This window comes from Vigna unguiculata, chromosome 3, assembly GCF_037176805.1.
Source record: "Vigna unguiculata cultivar grain cowpea cultivar isolate G323 ecotype 2 chromosome 3, ASM3717680v1, whole genome shotgun sequence".
NCBI lineage: Eukaryota > Viridiplantae > Streptophyta > Magnoliopsida > Fabales > Fabaceae > Vigna > Vigna unguiculata.
Genome location: NC_140794.1, coordinates 43,953,982 through 43,971,529, shown reverse-complemented (window position 1 = coordinate 43,971,529; position 17,548 = coordinate 43,953,982). Strand labels below are relative to the sequence as shown.

At 32.6% G+C, this 17,548-nt stretch overlaps 1 protein-coding gene and 1 pseudogene across 4 annotated transcripts; one reads left to right on the top strand and one right to left on the bottom strand.

The window, feature by feature from the left end:
• The first annotated feature begins 974 nt into the window (after positions 1-974).
• On the top strand, positions 975-6,369 carry LOC114179978 (histone-lysine N-methyltransferase family member SUVH9 pseudogene; annotated as a pseudogene). The gene is made up of 2 exons (XR_014994076.1): positions 975-3,283; positions 5,865-6,369. The product of XR_014994076.1 is annotated as a histone-lysine N-methyltransferase family member SUVH9 pseudogene (transcript).
• Positions 6,370-12,926: 6,557 nt separating this feature from the next.
• PPR40 (pentatricopeptide (PPR) domain protein 40) lies at positions 12,927-17,436 on the bottom strand. 3 transcript variants are annotated; one of them, XM_028064360.2, is made up of 3 exons: positions 14,446-17,436; positions 13,853-14,066; positions 12,927-13,519 (listed from the first exon to the last, which is right to left on the bottom strand). In XM_028064360.2, exon 1 carries the CDS (start codon positions 17,382-17,384, stop codon positions 15,390-15,392), a length of 1,995 nt encoding a protein of 664 aa, XP_027920161.2. In that variant the 5' UTR covers positions 17,385-17,436; the 3' UTR covers positions 12,927-13,519; positions 13,853-14,066; positions 14,446-15,389. The 3 variants fall into 3 exon arrangements, with proteins under 3 accessions (XP_027920161.2, XP_027920162.2, XP_027920160.2); XM_028064361.2 differs by having other exon boundaries at positions 14,685-17,436; XM_028064359.2 differs by having other exon boundaries at positions 13,853-17,436.
• Between the last annotated feature and the right edge of the window lie 112 nt (positions 17,437-17,548).

Below are 17,548 nucleotides of genomic sequence, written 5' to 3'. Positions count from 1 at the left end.
AGCATAACACATACTATATATAATGCAGAGTTTATTAAAAAAGTAGTTATCATGGTAAGAGTGTACAGAACAAGAAAAAAAAAAGGTGTATAAATTAAAAATAAGTAAATAAATAAAAAAAATTATATAATATTTAATTCAAACGATAAAATAAAAAACTATAAAATAATTTAATATACTAAATGCTTTTAGAAATGAAAGCAAAATTAAAATAAATTTTAAATTAAAATATTGTTATACAACCTTAATAAAAATTTATATTTAAAATATTTTCCAAAATATTAATATTTAAATTATTTTATTTTATTTATTATTTTAAGTATTTATTTGATCCTAATATATATATAACTAATAAAATTTATAAGCATTATAGTATGTATAAATTATGATACTTTTCTCACGAAAATTTTTAAAAGATTATAGTTGACTATGTAAATATTTTTTATATAATAGTTATATTTAAAGTATAATCTTAACAGGTAAAAGTTTATCGTTTTTTAATATTTCACTTTCTTACTTTTTCAGATTTTCATCGCTATTCGTCGCATTCTTTCCAATTACGATTTTTACCGTTTTGATCAAACATGGGTGAATCAGTCAACCATCTTAAACATTTTCTAAAAATTAACTTTAAAGAGTAATAAAACCATTATTAGAACTTAAGAAATGAAAAATACTAAAAAAAAAAACATTCTTTCTAGTGTAATAAATGATTGAATATGACTTTAAACGAGTTATATTTATTTTTAACCGTCATTTTTTATTTTGTACAATAGTTTGAAATTTTAAATTAATTTAAATTTCAACGATGTGAATGTTATATCTGAAGCTCATGCAAATTTAGAAGAAAAATAGAAATATATAAATTTAGAAGAAATAATGTTGTCTGTTTTTTTCTTCTGAAAGTGTTTTGAAGGAAGCGTTTGAATGGTTGAAAAGTGTAAAGACTTTAGTCGAAGCATTTGGAATTGTTGTCTCGAGAAAAGTGCGTTTGTTTTCCAAATGTCACTCACACTCTGTGACATCTCTAAAACTCAAACTCGTAATAATAGAAATAACACACTTCGCACTCTTTCCAACGTCGTTTTGGGTTTCTCTTTATACCCACACGCCCAAAATCACTTCCATTAATTCTGCCAAATGGATTCCTCTCTCTCTTTCCACACTCCAACTGATAACAATGCCATTTCACAACCGCAACAACCACCGCCACCGCCACCGCCGCCGCCTGCTCAGAACTCACATTCGCAACCCCGACTCTTAGTTCCCAAACCCGAACCCTTCTGGGCCTCTGGCCACGACGATATCGGAGACGAACTAGACCTACTCACTGAGTTCAACCGAGTTACCGAGTTGTTCCACCTTGCCTTCGGAGGCACCAATGTCGTCGTCCCCCCCTACTCCTTCGGACCTCAACCAGGTGCACCTGCATGCTCCCACCCGCTTCCTTCTGCGGATGTCATTTCCGCGGTTCTGGAGGACCCGAATTCGTCGTCCTCCGCGAGCGACGCCTCGAGAGCGATCGTCCCCGTGGCGGACCTCACGGTGAGCGTGGCGCCGCGGCGGAAGCTGAGCCGGCAGAAGGAGCTGGTGCGGGTGATGGGTCTGTCGGCGAGGGAGCAGGCGCAGCTGCGGGAGACGGTGAGGCGCACGCGCTTGGTGTACGACTCGCTGCGCGTGTACACCGCTGTGGAGGAGGAGAGGCGGGTGGCCGCCTTGGCGGCGGCGGCAGCGGCGAGGGAGGCGGCGCCGAAGGTGGAACAGGAGGAGGAGAAAGTGGTGGAGGGTCGGACGCGACGTCTCCGCGGGGACCTGCGAGCTGCTGGACTGATGCGGGAGCGTGGACTGTGGCTGAACCGCGAGCAGCGAATCGTTGGGGCGATTCCTGGGATTATGGTGGGGGATGTGTTCCTTTTTAGGATGGAGTTGTGTGTGCTTGGGTTGCACGGTCAGATACAGGCTGGCATTGATTATCTTCCTGCAAGTATGAGCTCCAGTGGGGAGCCTATAGCCACCAGTGTGATTGTTTCTGGGGGTTATGAGGATGATTCTGATGAGGGTGAGGATATAACCTACACTGGTCATGGAGGACAGGGGAAGAATTCGTCTAAGCAGATTGCTGATCAGAAGTTGGAGTCAGGGAACCTTGCATTGGAAAGGAGTATGCATTATGGTGTGGAAGTGAGGGTTATTCGTGGGATGAAGTATGAGGGGAGTGCTTCTGCCTCTGGTAAGGTGTATGTGTATGATGGAGTGTATAAGATTACTGGTTACTGGTTTGAAGTGGGGAGGTCTGGTTTTGGGGTTTACAAGTTTAAGCTTTCGAGGATTCAGGGGCAGGCTAAGATGGGAACTGCTATTTTTATGGAAGCTAGGAGTATTAGGAAGGGTGAAATGGATTCGAATACTGTGCATTGTCTTTCTGCTGATATATCCAACAAGAAGGAGAATGTTCCTGTTCGCCTTTTTAACGACATAGATGATGATCGGGATCCTCTTAACTATGAGTATCTTGCAAGGACTAGTTTTCCACAGTTTGTGTTTCATCAGAGTGGGAAAGCTAATGGTTGTGAGTGTGTGAATGGTTGTGATGATGGATGCCTTTGTGCTAGGAAAAATGGGGGTGATTTTCCTTATACTCTGCAGGGGCATCTTGTGAAAGGGAAGCCTTTGATTTTTGAATGTGGCCCTTTCTGTGCTTGTCCTCCCCAGTGTCGTAATCGTGTTTCGCAGAAGGGACTGAAATATAGGTTGGAAGTGTTTAGGTCCCTGCAGACATCTTGGGGAGTTAGGTCTCTGGACCTTATTCAAGCCGGTACTTTTATATGCGAGTTTGCTGGGGTTGTTTTGACTAGGGAGCAGGCGCAACTCTTTGCTATGAATGGTGACTCGTCGATATATCCGAATAGGTTTTCAGAAAGATGGGCGGAATGGGGGAATTTGTCTCAAGTAGACCCAAAATATGTGCGTCCATCACATCCATCTATTCCTCCTTTAGATTTTTCTCTGGATGTGTCAACAATGAGGAATGTTGCTTGCTATATCAGCCACAGTTCATCCCCAAATGTTTTGGTTCAGTTTGTTCTGTATGATCACAACAATTTGATGTTCCCACACCTTATGTTATTTGCAATGGAGAATATCCCTCCCATGAGAGAGCTCAGCCTTGATTATGGTGTAGCTGATGAGTGGACAGGGAAGCTCTCTATATGTAACTGAATGGTTTGAAAAGGTTAAGCACTTCTAATATGTTGAAGCCAATTTTTGTGCATGGTTAACTGAGGTAAAGCCTAATCCTGTCATTCTGCTTTATTGTTTTCACGATTATCTTCCTTTGATTGCATCTTACTTTTGTGTCTGGTACTTTGTTCTGTCTCCGATGCAAGCTGTGTGCCGAATGGTGGTGAGTCATATGCATAGAGGTATTGTGATATTTCAAATGTCCAGGTGTACTTTGGATGCTGAAAAAATGTTGCAGCGAGGTTGATGATTGACTTCCTGTGTTTTGAATATTTAGTTGCAGTTTAGTTTGCAAACATGGAGGGATTGATTCTTGTCATGCTTAAGTTTATTTGATTTGGGAAAACTGATCTTATTTCTAGATCAAGCTCTTTCTCAGTGACGGGGAATATGAATTGAGCCAGCTTGAATTTTCTGGTGTTATTTCCTTTACTGATATCATACATGCTAGTGGCTACAGAAAGTAAAATAGGTGTCAGGAACTGAATAGTGGATAGGGGATATTATATGATGACTATTTAAGACGTCATAAATATTGCTTGAGGGTGATTTAATTTATGTGTGGGATGTGTTTCTTAATGAGCAACTAATGAATATACAAGACATTCTTAGTTGTGTATTTTGCATCTTGCTCAGCTATTCAACTTGTGATTCGTCACAGAAGAGATATTGATAATTTGGTAGATCATTTATAGAGACCAACAATAGTTTTTTCTTGTGGTTCTATTCTTCATCCACACAAGCCTAAAGCTTCCATAGAATTGCTATTGAAAGATGTGGCGTGTGTTTTGTTGAAACAGTCCACTATTTGCTTATGGCATAACTTTATCGTTTACTCCCTCCTACCATGTGACTTTAATTGTCCAAAACCCAAGTCCCCCCTACCTAATAATTTAGTGACCAATTTAGATTGCTTATCAATTACTGTTGCATTGTCAGCAACAAATTCTTATTTTGTATTTTTTTTCCAAAATGATCAGATTTAGCAAAATTACAACTTTTTTGTACATAATTAGCTAGTTAATGTTATTAGGCGTGGTTGTTATTAAATCTTTGATACATTATTGTTTAAAAACTATAACACTGGACTGAATTGTGGCTACCCAATGTGTAGCTTGAACTTTTATATGAAATACATCAGGTCTAGTTTCTAAAACTTCAATCTGTGGAGGTTAATTTTGGATTGGGTCGGGTTGCTGAGACTGGAAGAGTCATGGACACTTAGTTAACCCCACAGTAGAATCTTATATTTCTAATGTGGTACTTAAGTCCCATTCCTTGCGATTGGTTCCTAGCATCTTACCATGTTCTGTTCTGCAGCGCTGGTGCCCTCACATGTTGGTTGTACACTGGTCCTTTGACTAATCTCCGACAGACACTAACAATGCCAATATCACTACCCACTTTACTCAATGTCAACTGAGAGATATGGTGGAAGGCTTTAATATTGATTGATATGAACCTTGGGAGGATCACATAACAAAAGTTAGACATTATAGGAAGAGAATCCAAGGCCTTTTTATAAACTCCACACCTTGGTTTGAAATTGTGAATCACATCACTTGATCTAGCCACAATATTGCAATTGTGGCATGCAGTGTCCGAAAAACATAGGAAAATCTACAACGCAACGAGTGAAATGGTCACATTAGGCTGTAAGAGGCCATGTTTTTAATAGTTCACACATAATTAGTTTCTCGTGCTTTCTCTTTGATTTGTAGATTTAGTCATATAGAAGTGGCATCTAATCAGATATGTCAACAGTGATGAAAACAATTGTTAGTAAACGCATTTGATGAAAACAATTATTTAGGACAAACCCTTATCAGTGTGGGACTAAACGCACTTCCTTCAATGCTTCAATTATGGCAGCTATAGAACCGGCAACAGGCCAAGAGTGACTTCTTTCCAGTTTCCAACAATAGATTAGGGCACCATAGCACTTTATTAATAACAACTACGGCTATTTATTCATATTACATACTCAATACCTTTATATATTTTTTTATAGAGTCTTGGGTATTATTAGGTGCCTAAGTTCCAATTCGAGTAACATGAAATGTTCGGTGGAGTATTTTAGTTTTTGGTCTTAAATACTAAGTTCCAAAACAGACCCATCTCGTGGTCAAGCCCTTCACATCTGTGGTCAATCCTTTTGCAAGTCACAGCAGTCATTCCGACTGCTATCTTGCATATCTGCCTTGCTGTCTTCAATTGTCTTTCTCCATCTCTCTTGACCCTTTCTTTTATTGCCATGTGAATTTCCTGAATGTGTTCTCACATCTTCCCCATTTCTGATGCTGGTCTAGTGTTTTGTTTAGCTTTTTAGTAACTGGAAAATTGCTTTTTCTGGGCAAGGTGATAGTGCGGCTGGGGCTGGTGGCTATTGTGTGACTTTTTATTATGAGTTGTTTTGGATGTTATGATTATGAAATTTCAGTTAGGTTTGCTTTAATGTTGTTATTTGTAGGTTTTTCCCCCCTGTTTTCTGTTTTTGTGTGATATATAGTATATTTGTAGAACTTTTACATTTTGGAGCGGTCTCACGCTCCTACGTTTATGATCTTTCAACCGCCTACCTATCCTAAGTAGGATCTCATTCTTGACAACATTGGTTTTTGCAGATTTAACCATGGTTTTCCTAAGGTTTCAACTTCAAATTTTATGCAACTGTGGAAGTGCTTGCTATGTGAACATTTTGTCAAGGTAATGTAATAGCTGTTAAATTTTCATGCTTTTGTCTAACTTCTTTTTTGGCTGGTGCATAGCATATGATGTGTGGTGATGAAGATCAAGTATTGGAGCTCGGCAAGTGCTTCATCTTGAACACTTCTGTAATTATTCTGTAATTTTCTGATGTTGGTCCCTTTGGCAAGGCATTTGCTCACCACCTTCTTCTAAGCAAGTAGCTCGGATTTATTGAATTTTCTGCTGTCATTGTATATAATGTAAAGCTTGTACAGGGATGATGTTAGTGATGGATAGAACTTAGCATTTTAATTGGTCTGTAACCAAATGAGTAGATATGTGATTAACTAGAGCTCATGCTTTCGTGATCAATCAAAGTCTGAAATACTCACCTAACATCAGTTTGTGTTCATTATAATCAAATGATGATAGAAATTGGTAGATTATGCAGTTTTAGTTGGAACAATATTAAATGTGGTGTCTTGATTTTGTCTCATTTGAAAGGTGTCGTTGTTTAGTGTGGTATCAGAGAAAGGTGACAGATTACTGTTAATGTCACTGTCAAATAATGATCATAATCATAAGATCAAATGTGATGTTTATTTGGGAATTATTTGAAGGTTGAGAGAAATCTATGTCATGCTCAATTTTGAATATATACATGTTTCCTATACTAATATTCAGTATGTTATATCCTTTATTCTTTCCATATTATTAACTCATATCTAATTGTTGAAACTATTACCTGTATACAAATGAATTTATCTCATTTTTTTATTGCAGAAGCGTGTCATAATTTAGAGTAAAAAAAATTTTAAACCGAACGAGTCAGGAAGAGCAAACCAAAACGTAAGACAAAATTACAACCAAGCACTGATTGCTTACTGAAGCAGCAGTTTTTATTTATTTTTAATTAAAATTACTATTAATATATAAAAGAAATTGTAATATATTAAAAAGAATTAAATATATTTTTAGTTTCTTAATTTTCAGTAAAAATTAAAATTAGTCATTTTAAAATTAGTCATATTTTAAAATTTTAGTCTAATTTAGTCTCTTAATTTTAAAATTGTGTAAATTTAATCTTTTAAATCAAATTTTGTTAAGTTGATTTAACTTTTTAAATATATTTTATGATAATTTTTAATAAAAATTATCAAATATAAATAATTTAAATGTTAATAAAATGTAATTAAAATATTAAATTCACATAATTTTAAAGTCTGAATATCAGATGAAAATAAAATTTCAATAAGACACTAATTTAATTTTTACTAAAATTAAAAATACATTTAATCCTATTAAACGTTAAAGCTAAAATATTATAAAGTATTTGTGCCTCAGAGATGATAACAGGCGAGACGGATTTCTCTAGTGTCGCTGACAGTAGGGTTAAAATATTTATACAATGGTTTAATCGTGTAGCAGTGTTTTGAACGTTGTGTTTTTGAATGTTGGAAATATATTTATTTTTTGTTTTAGTTTTAATTTATTTCTAAATTTGAATATTTTAATAGAAATTTTATTAATTCTTTTATCGGTTACTTAATCAAAAAATTTATATTTCAATTCAACCTCTTTTAGAAAATTTTGTTCTTTTACAAATTAAAAATTTATTATTTTGTTATATCATCTGAATTACCTGTTATGATTAATATAAGAAGATTTTATTACAATTTAGTTGAATAAACTAATTGTCATGCTTTCTTTTCATGCAAAGAGGCTAAGGAAATCAATTTATTATGATTTGTTTTTTATACAATTAATTTTACCTTTTTTTATCATATTAATTTCATTTATTTCTAGTGAAAACATATATATTATGAATAAGTGCATTCACTTTTTTATATGATAATAAAACTATTATTATAATTATAAAAATAAATATAAATAAATTTGATAATTTTATTATTGATAATTTTTATTTATTCTACATATAATTATTTTATTGTATATAGTTATTTTAGTTTTAAAAAATAGTCAAATAAAAATGATTAAATAAAAAAGGATGATTAAATTTAAAAAATGGGACATTTAAAATGTGTAAAAGAATCCTTCCATGATGATATAAATGAAATCTCAACCATTTCTACCGTTTTTATTTATTTTCTTACTCGAAACAATCCTACTTTTTTCATTCTTTTAATCCCATAAAAATCTAAAGGTAGAAGAAAAAAAGGAAAGAAATTAGCTTAAAGAGTAGATTGATTTGAAGGGAGAAATGATGAATGAATAGCATTTTCAACTTTTTGCACTTTAAAAAACAGAAGAAAGGGTTACACAAACCAAAAATGGTTTTCAATTTTGTGAGAGAGTAATTGCATTCAATTCAAAAATTAATTCACATCTACACTTTAACGCGCCTTTTTTGTGTACCCACGCAGAAGACATCGAAGAGGAAAAGAAAAAAAATTAATTTTTTAATTTGTTGATTTGGTTTATTTTGTTTTTTTTTTTTGTATAGTCTATTTTTCTAATTTTGTAAAAAGATTTAATTTTGTATTTTCTGTCAAGTGGATGCTAACACTACATCTATGTACATATCATGTTAATTTGTGGAAATTTATTTATTTTTATAATTTTTTAATTAAAAAAATATAAACTATTACATATTAAGTCATGATTGTGCAATATGTCAATGTTATTATTACATATAGTTGTTTTCAATTTAATCATTCTATTTTAAATTTTTTATTCATTCTATCCTCTATTTTTTAGAATGATTCAATTTTGTCCTTATCAATTTGAGAACAAATTAGTAGTTAAGCTTAATCACAATTTATGTATACATGCTAAAATAATGTTTTAGAATTAATACATTAAATTACTTCACCTTATATAAATTCTAACAAAATATTATTTTAACATGTATTTAAGTTTAACTACTAATTTAATCTGAATTTGGAAAAAATAAAATTGAATCGTTTTAAAGAAAAAATAAACTAAATTGAATCAAGATTTTAAATATAGAGACTAAATTGAAAATAACTATGTAACAATAATATTGACACATGATATATACAGACATAAGACATTAACTTTAATTTAACATAATTGAACAAAAAAATTATAAAAGGACCAAATAAATCAACAAATACTAAATCACTAATTAAACTAAAAAAATTACATCTTAAACCTTTTATACAGAAGAGATTTGTAAAACTGTTCAAATATGCAATAAATATTAATAAAAAAATATATAAAATAATATCATAAATATTTTATTAATATTTATTTACATTTATCTAATACAATTAATCAGTGATTTTACATAATGGTATTGTAATATTTATGTTGTATTATAATAATACAAATACGTAAAATAAAAAAAATATTGAAATAATAAATTAAATAAAATAATTTAAATGTTGATAAATAATTTATTTAAATAAATACTTTTTATAATAAAGTATCATTTCACGTAATTCACATAGTTATTGGAAGATAAAAATTGATTTTTTTCATTGCACTTTTTGCTTGAATTAAAAAATAAATTCGAAGGAGTAAAAATTGATGAATTAAAAAAATAAGTGAAAACTGAAATTATTTGGATTTAAGAAGCAGCATGAAAAGGGAATAAAAATTGAGGAAATATTTTTTATGATACGAAGAATTGTAACATATAAAAGAATTAAATTGATGAAATTGTAATATTAGACTTGTGTTTTTATATAGTTAAAATTAATTTAAAATAAAATATAATTAGTTGAATTTAATTTAATATAAAATTATTCTTGATTCTATATTTGTCCATGTTGAATTATATCTTTAGTGAAATCGATTATTTTTTTAGAATCAAATATTTTTACATCTCAATCCTAATCTTAAACATAGAAAAATGTTCTAACAAATAATATTTTTTTTACGTAAGAGACGAGTCTCTGCACCCATCACATTTATCACATTTAACATCTTTTTGAAATCTAACCGTGTGAACAGTTGCGACTAAGATACAAGAACTCTTTTTTATATGTACCAACACTGTCAAAACTTTGACACTGTTGTCCAATCAATCACCACCCTTGCTTGCAAATATTCAATTCTAAAATTTTAATTTTAACTCATTTTTTTATTTATTTTTAACTTAGTATTCTAATTATTATTTGATCATTTATTTTAATTCTTTTTAATAACGTAATATGATGATTTAATGATAATTAAAATATTGAATTAAAAATAAATTAAAATAAAATGAATTAAAATATCATTTCGTTTTAATTTTTGCATACTTTTGTCTATTTGTGGGTACTTGTTTTTTTGCAGATACAATTTTAAGAGTAGAAAGCATAACTTACACTTAAATAACTAACAGCTAAAAATTGTTTTTGGAGCTTGAGATTTTAGGGTACCAAAGAAATTGGAAAACTGTAAGAGAGGAAACCTAGCAAATAAAGATAGCCAAAAGTGTGTCTCAGCCTAAAGGATAAGTGGTGGAAAAATATTTTTAGAGAAAAAAAATAATTTAAAACAAACTTTTTTTATAAGCTATAAAGTTTGCGCATAAATTAAATAAATTAATTTGTAAAGGTTCTCTATGTAGTTTCTGTAAATTATTGATTTTAATTTATGAATAAGTTAATAGAGCTTATGAAGAAAATCATTTCTTTTATATATAATACACCTATCGTGATGTAAATCTAGCTCACTAAAAATTTATATTTCATGGGTTATGATGTTATAGACAAGAGGTTGTCACAGGGAAGAAGAGGATAAAACTAGTACCGAACAAAATGAACCGATATTATAAATAAGAAGTTGTTATTTATTTGATATTTTTTAATTAATGGCTTAAATATATATTTAGTCTCTATTTTTGTTGATTTTATTCAATTTGATCCCTATTTTCGTTTATGTTTAATTAAGTCCTCATTTTTGTCAAATTGTGGTCAAATTGGTCCTTTTCACTATAGTTAACGTTTTTTAACAGTACATGTCACGTGTCAGCTCCTGGTTTTTTTGATTTTTTTTTAATTTTTTTTAATTTTTTTAATTTTATTTTAATTTCAAAAAAAGTGTCCACGTGTCAAGTCACAATTGTGCCACGTGTCAGTTTCTTGTAGTATTATTATTTTTATTCAATTTAGTTCCTATATTCGTTATTTTTGTTCAATTCAGTCCCTATATTCGTTATTTTTGTTTAATTTAGTCCCAAATTTTGTTAAAATAAAACTATTTAATTTTTAAAATTGACATTATTATTACTTATTTTTTAAATTTAATTATAAATTATAATATTTAATTATTAATTGAATATAATTTTTAGATTCAATTGCTAAATAGAATATAATTATTTAAATATAATTAAAATATAATTATTAAAATTTTAAAAATATATATTAACATTTGTAAAATTTACATTTAAATTTAAAATATTTAATATTTTTATTGCATTTTAGATATTAAAATCTAAAATATTTTATATGTAAATGTTAATTTTACAAATATTAGTTTATTTTTCTAAAATATTTTGAATATTTAAAATATTTTTATATATCAATTTTAAAAATATTTTAGAATATAAATATTAGCAAAAAAATTAATAATTATATTCTTATAATATTTTAAATAATTATATTCTATTTAGAAATTAAATATAAGAATTTATTAAATTTATAATTAAATTTAATAATTTATAATTAAATTTAAAAAATAATAAATTTAAAGGTCAATTTTAGAAAAGATATTAATATAATTTGTATAAAAGATATTAAATTTAGTGTCAATTTGAAAAGGACAAAATTGATTTATTTTAATAAAAATTGGGACTAAATTGAACAAAAATAATGAATATAGGGACTAAATTGAACAAAAAAAATAATACTACCACAAACTAACACGTGGCACTAACATTGACACGTGGCACAATTGTGACTTGACACGTGGACCATTTTTTTGAAATTAAGAAAATTCAAAAAATTCAAAAAAAATTCAAAAAAAAATTCAAAAAAACCAAGAGCTGACACGTGGCATGTAATGTTAAAAAACGTTAACTATTTAAACACCGTTAGTGAAAAGGACCAAATTGACAACAATTTGACGAAAATGAGGACCTAATTGAACATAAAACAAAAATAGGGACCAAATTGAATAAAATCAACAAAAATAGGGACCAAATGTATATTTAAGCCTTAATTAATTAACACAATGAAAATATCATGCCTCCAAAATTGATATTTTTATTTTAAATGTTTGAAAATATTTTGTAACATTACGTCATATGAATAATGGAACACACGATATTAAAATATAATTACAATATTCATCAATAAATAAAAATGATAAAAGTTGAAGATTGATTAAAAAATTAAAAGGATACTGTTCGATATAATATAATTATTAAGAATATTTTAGTGCAGTTTAATTTTTACTATAATAGTTCAGTTATTTTTATTTTTAGTTTAATATAGTGTAGTTAATTGTAGTTTAAGTTAATTTTGTCCCCCTAGGTAAAACAGTCATTTTATCAAGTTTATGACTGTAGAAAGAAATAAGGGAAAAAAAAAGGGAGGAAGAAGAAGCTTCCCAACTATATTCACCATTTCTCACAAATCTACGGGCAATTACTTCCTGCACCCATCAAATTTCTTCTCTCACCCGATCAAAATATTTGCAGAAAATGTTTTCCATAAAAGATGTTTTCCATAAAAGAACATGATCATGTATCACTCTATACTCACTCATGCAACACCAAACACGACAGAAGTGTGCATACCATCCTGACAGCACATTCCATTATATTATTGTTCATGTGGTTCAATCAGAATTTATGACCAGTTCAATTTTTATGACATTATCCTAATGTTCCCGGTCGTTTGATATAGTTCCAGCGACTAGTTATTGGAGTCATATGTAACATGACACTTAATGTAATCAGCAGTTTCGCAAACATACACAAGTTTCAATGTATGCATAAAATAATTCACTGGCCTTCAAAATGTATTAGCTATAGCTGCAAGCATAGAAAATTGAGAAGAAATATTTGCTCCTGACACTTGACATACAAAACAACAAAGGGTGAAACCGATCAAATTTCATGTCATCAACATATTACCAATAATCAACAAGGTTCCTAAGGTTTGCCCCTATTCTTACTGTAACTCTAATTTTGTGTATTGGGATTTTCCTATAATGGTTAGAATGGAACGCAAAATCCTGATAAATAACTTCATGGATAGAAGCATGCTAATAAGCACACAACCATATACTTTTCTTTGGTTCAGCACGAAGTCTTCTGTTCTGGCATTTATGCATAACAGTTTATCTTTCACTACAGATTGAAAAATTACTTAATACCAAGTAGGTGCTACCAGTACACTTCTCTTTTTCAACCTGTGCCACTTACTGACACAAATTATTCAACCTCAAACGTCAACAACACTCCAAACGTCATAAAGCAGCCACAGCAAAAGCAAAACACGCCATCATCAGTCATAATCATAGAAGAGAACTATCTTTTAAAAGCAGTATTCCAAGGCTTGGTTGCTTCTCTAGGGCAGCCCTACAAATCTTTGATGCTGGAAATAGTCTTGCTTATGTTTTTCTTCACACTTAACAGGAACAAGTTTGAGGCCGCTGACATCTTAAGACAGTTCTGTCAAGCAATGCAAGTAAGCAATCAAAACTTGAGACTATAATCAGCTATCATTTTTCAGTATATCATCAATTGATGAAATTTCAATAAGATTCGAACAAAAGAAAATAGTACAGAGAGTTTGTTCTACTCGCTATGTTTTACTATATTGGAACAAATACCATAACATTATGAAATATATATAAAAAATAGTACAAAAATATAACCAAGTTATTGCTCCAGTAATAGCCGCTAGGCTAGTACTAACATAACATTTATGCATGAACATCATAAAAGATGGACGATGAGATCATTAGTGGATGGTAAAAAGATATTTGTTAGACATAAAATTACCTGAATCGAAGAATATAGTTGAATTGCATTATGACTGGAATCCAAAATGTTTACCAATCTCTTATTCCACCAGGATGGTCAGTCACGTTATGACCACCTCAACTCAAATATTGATCATTGAGACTTTACGGTCGATAAAGCCATTATATTTGTGACACACAATTGAGAAAGGAGTTGAATTATTCAGGCAATTCAGAAACTGGCGATACTCAACCTGCAAAGAATAAAAGAAAAGTTACGTTGATAAACCTCGTTCTGAAAATTTTAGTAATACCAGTGTCACATATAGTTCATTGAATTTCATCTTCAAAATAATTTTAACGGTAAAAGTACATATGTCAAGTTGCAAAAAATAATAAATGTAATTTAACATAGAACTTGGCAGCATGGTTTCACTGAAATGCTCTTTGGGAAATCATAAGTCCTCTTATATCCAGCATCTTCACATCAGATGATTTATAATGTCCGGAAACTCATAATAAAATGCCAACACAAAGTCTAGAAGTAGCAACCACCCCCATCCTTCCCTCACAACAAAAAAGGTTATAACTTCTAATAATAAAAGCGCCTTGGTCAAGGAATAAAATTATTACCAGTTTTGTAGATGTGATCTTTGAAGATGATGATTCATTAAATGAATATGCTACAAATGTAATTCACTGTTACCATGTAAAATTGAAAGGAAAATGCAACAAGCTGCATACAGACCCAGTGACCAGTGCTATTATGAGGAAAGCTGTATGGAGCCAGTTTAAATTATTTGGGTTGGGTGGCCTGGAAGTGAAAAAGGACGACAAGAGAGAGATTATATACTTCATCGATAAAGGGATACCTGTATGATCCACACCCCTCATAATAGTCTAGAACAAATATTAGTTTAGAACCAATATAAACCCAGTCCAATGAAACTACCAACATCATAAGAGACTGCCATAACCACAAAATTTGGTATCCCAGGTTTTCCAGTCAAGAGTGCCATCAAATTCGTGCTCTTCAATTGCAGGATGGGTCACAAGTGAAAGATGGACCTCTGGCTATGGTGGGTTGATACAGCCTCCACTGTTTAATGTTGGTGTTTGTAAGGTGATCAATGTTAATCCACTAATGGAGAAAACAGTGGAAAAAGGTGTTGTTTGTTGACTCCAAAACAACAGCACAATTAGTAAGATAAGCATAGCAAGACTAGAGGCATGGTATAAAACGATAACCAAGTCACGTCCATCAAAGCCCTCTAGATCAAGCTCTTTGTAAGAAGGGCGGCCTTTAGATCAAGCTCTTTCTAAAAATGATGATGGAGAGTCACCGATGAATGAAGAAAAAATGAATTCCTTATTGTACTCTTTTTTGTTGGTGTTTGAATGGCCAAAAGGTACATCCATACATAAACATAAATAATTCTTGTGTCCCACTATATAACAAGATTTCCATATGAACAGGGCTTTATAATCTGAGGTACATATACCTAGAATCAATATCTTCACATTCAAAAGCTCAATAATGTAGCAGCACCCGAGAAACTAGAAGGAAATTAGTCTCACTAATTAGGAATAGAATCTAAAGATATTCCCTCAAGTCTGCATCTTTCCATGATGTTTCGTGCCTCTTCAATACAGTTCTGCTGAACCAATATTTTAATAATCAAGTTACATATATACAAATCAGGAGAGCAACCGTTTGCCTCCATTGAGTAAAATATCTTCTTGGCTTCCTCTAATCTCCCAGATTCAGAGAGGGCCTCTATAAAAGCACCATAAGTGTAATTGTCCGGATTCAAGCCAGATCTTGACATTGAATCAAAAAGCCTTTTAGCTTTATCAACTTTATTCATCCTACAGTAGATTTGGATCAAAGCATTATAGGAGTAGTTGTCAGGGCTTACTCCTTCCTTTTGCATTCTTCCTAATAGTTTCACTGACCTTGCAACATCCCCAACGGCACAAAAAGACCGAATTAAGATATTATAAATGACGGCATTTGGAGTGATGCCCCACTCAATCATCTCCGTAAAGCATCCAAAAGCTTCCTCAGTCTTCTTTATTCGACAGAGTCCATCAATTATAGAGCTAAAAGTGAAGATATCAGGTTTAAGCCCAGTTTCTAAAAGCATCATCTCCAACAGCTCCCGTGCCTTAACTATTTCTCCTTCCTTGCAATGCCCATTAATAAGGGTATTGAAAGTAACAAGGTTGGGAACAAAACCTCTAACCTGCATATCTCTGAAAGCCTCAGAAGCATTATCCGTCAATTTGGCTCTGCAGAAGCAATTGATTATCATGTTATATGAGACAACATTAGAAATTAGCCCATCACTAATCATTTGACCAAAAACTCGATCCCCGTCCTCTCTCCATCCTCTTTTATACGACGCCTCCATAAGTACAAGGTATGTACCAATGCTGGCCTTCACACCTTGCTTTCTCAAAATTTCAAATATGTCACACGACTCTCTCAGCTCGTCTCCCTTAACCAAACAAGCAATTATGACATTGAAAACAGAGCTATCAGGTGCATAACCTCTTCCCAGAACCTCCCTCAGAAACACAATCATCTCTTTCGCCATAGAATTACTCGCAAGGCAATACAACACAGTATCACAAGCTAACTTAAAATGAACACGCTCCTGCTCCAGCTCCCTATCTAAAAACTTAGATAACAACATATCAAGTGCCTTACCTGGATCCACGCAGCGAAAAACCCCGTGGACTAACGCTCTCACAGTGGCTTCATTAGGACCAACTCCCCTCTCCTTCATCGTCTCAAAAACCCCAAACGCTTCACCAACCCTGTTGGCGTTACAAAACCCATCAATAAGCATTGTATAAGTGAACACATTAGGCAAATGTCCCTTATCGTTCATCTGTCTGATTAACCGAAGCGCCTCGTCCACCACGCCAATCTTGCAAACCCCGTGAACGAGGGTGTTATAGGTAATTCTATCGGGGCGGCAATTATCCGCAGGCATTTGTTGGAATTTGAGATAAGCAAGGTCAATTGAATTGGATTTCACCAAAGCGTCAATAAGAGCGTTGTACAACCTAGTGGAAGGTGTGAGACTCAAGAACGACATTTGACCGAAAACATGAGCGCAGTAATTTGCCAAACCGAGCCTTCCCCAGCTTCCGATCAACGCGCAGAGCAGGTCCTCGGTGAGCCGAAACCCGGAATTGTGAACGTCACGGAGCAACTCGAGCGACAGCACGGCGGGGCCGTTACGGTGCAGAGTGTTCCGAAGAGCGCGTTGCACTGAGGAGTGCGTGGCGAGTGAGGGGTTGACATGTGAAAGCCAGGCGTGGAACTTGATGGCGTGGGAGGCATTGCGTTGGTTGTTGAAGACGGTTACGGCGGAGCGAGGGTTGAGGAGGTGGGGGTTTGAGAAGAGGTGGTGGTTTAGTAGGAGAGCCCAGTTGGGTGTGGCGAGGAGTTGTGAAATGTATGGATGGTGTATGGGGGTTGAAGAAGGTGAAGTTTTGGAGGGAATAACAATGGAGGGTTTTTGTTTCATGTATTTGAAGGCTTGACGTTGGAGAGGCATGGTTGTTTGAAAGAGTGTATCAGAGACAGAGCTTCCTGGGAAGAGAGACTCTGCCTCCAAGTGATCCGTGTGTTCCAACCCAATTTAGGTGCAAGACCCATTGGGTTATTACTTCCTGCACCCCACAATTATTAACTGCACTCTCAGAAAAAAGTCTTAAACAC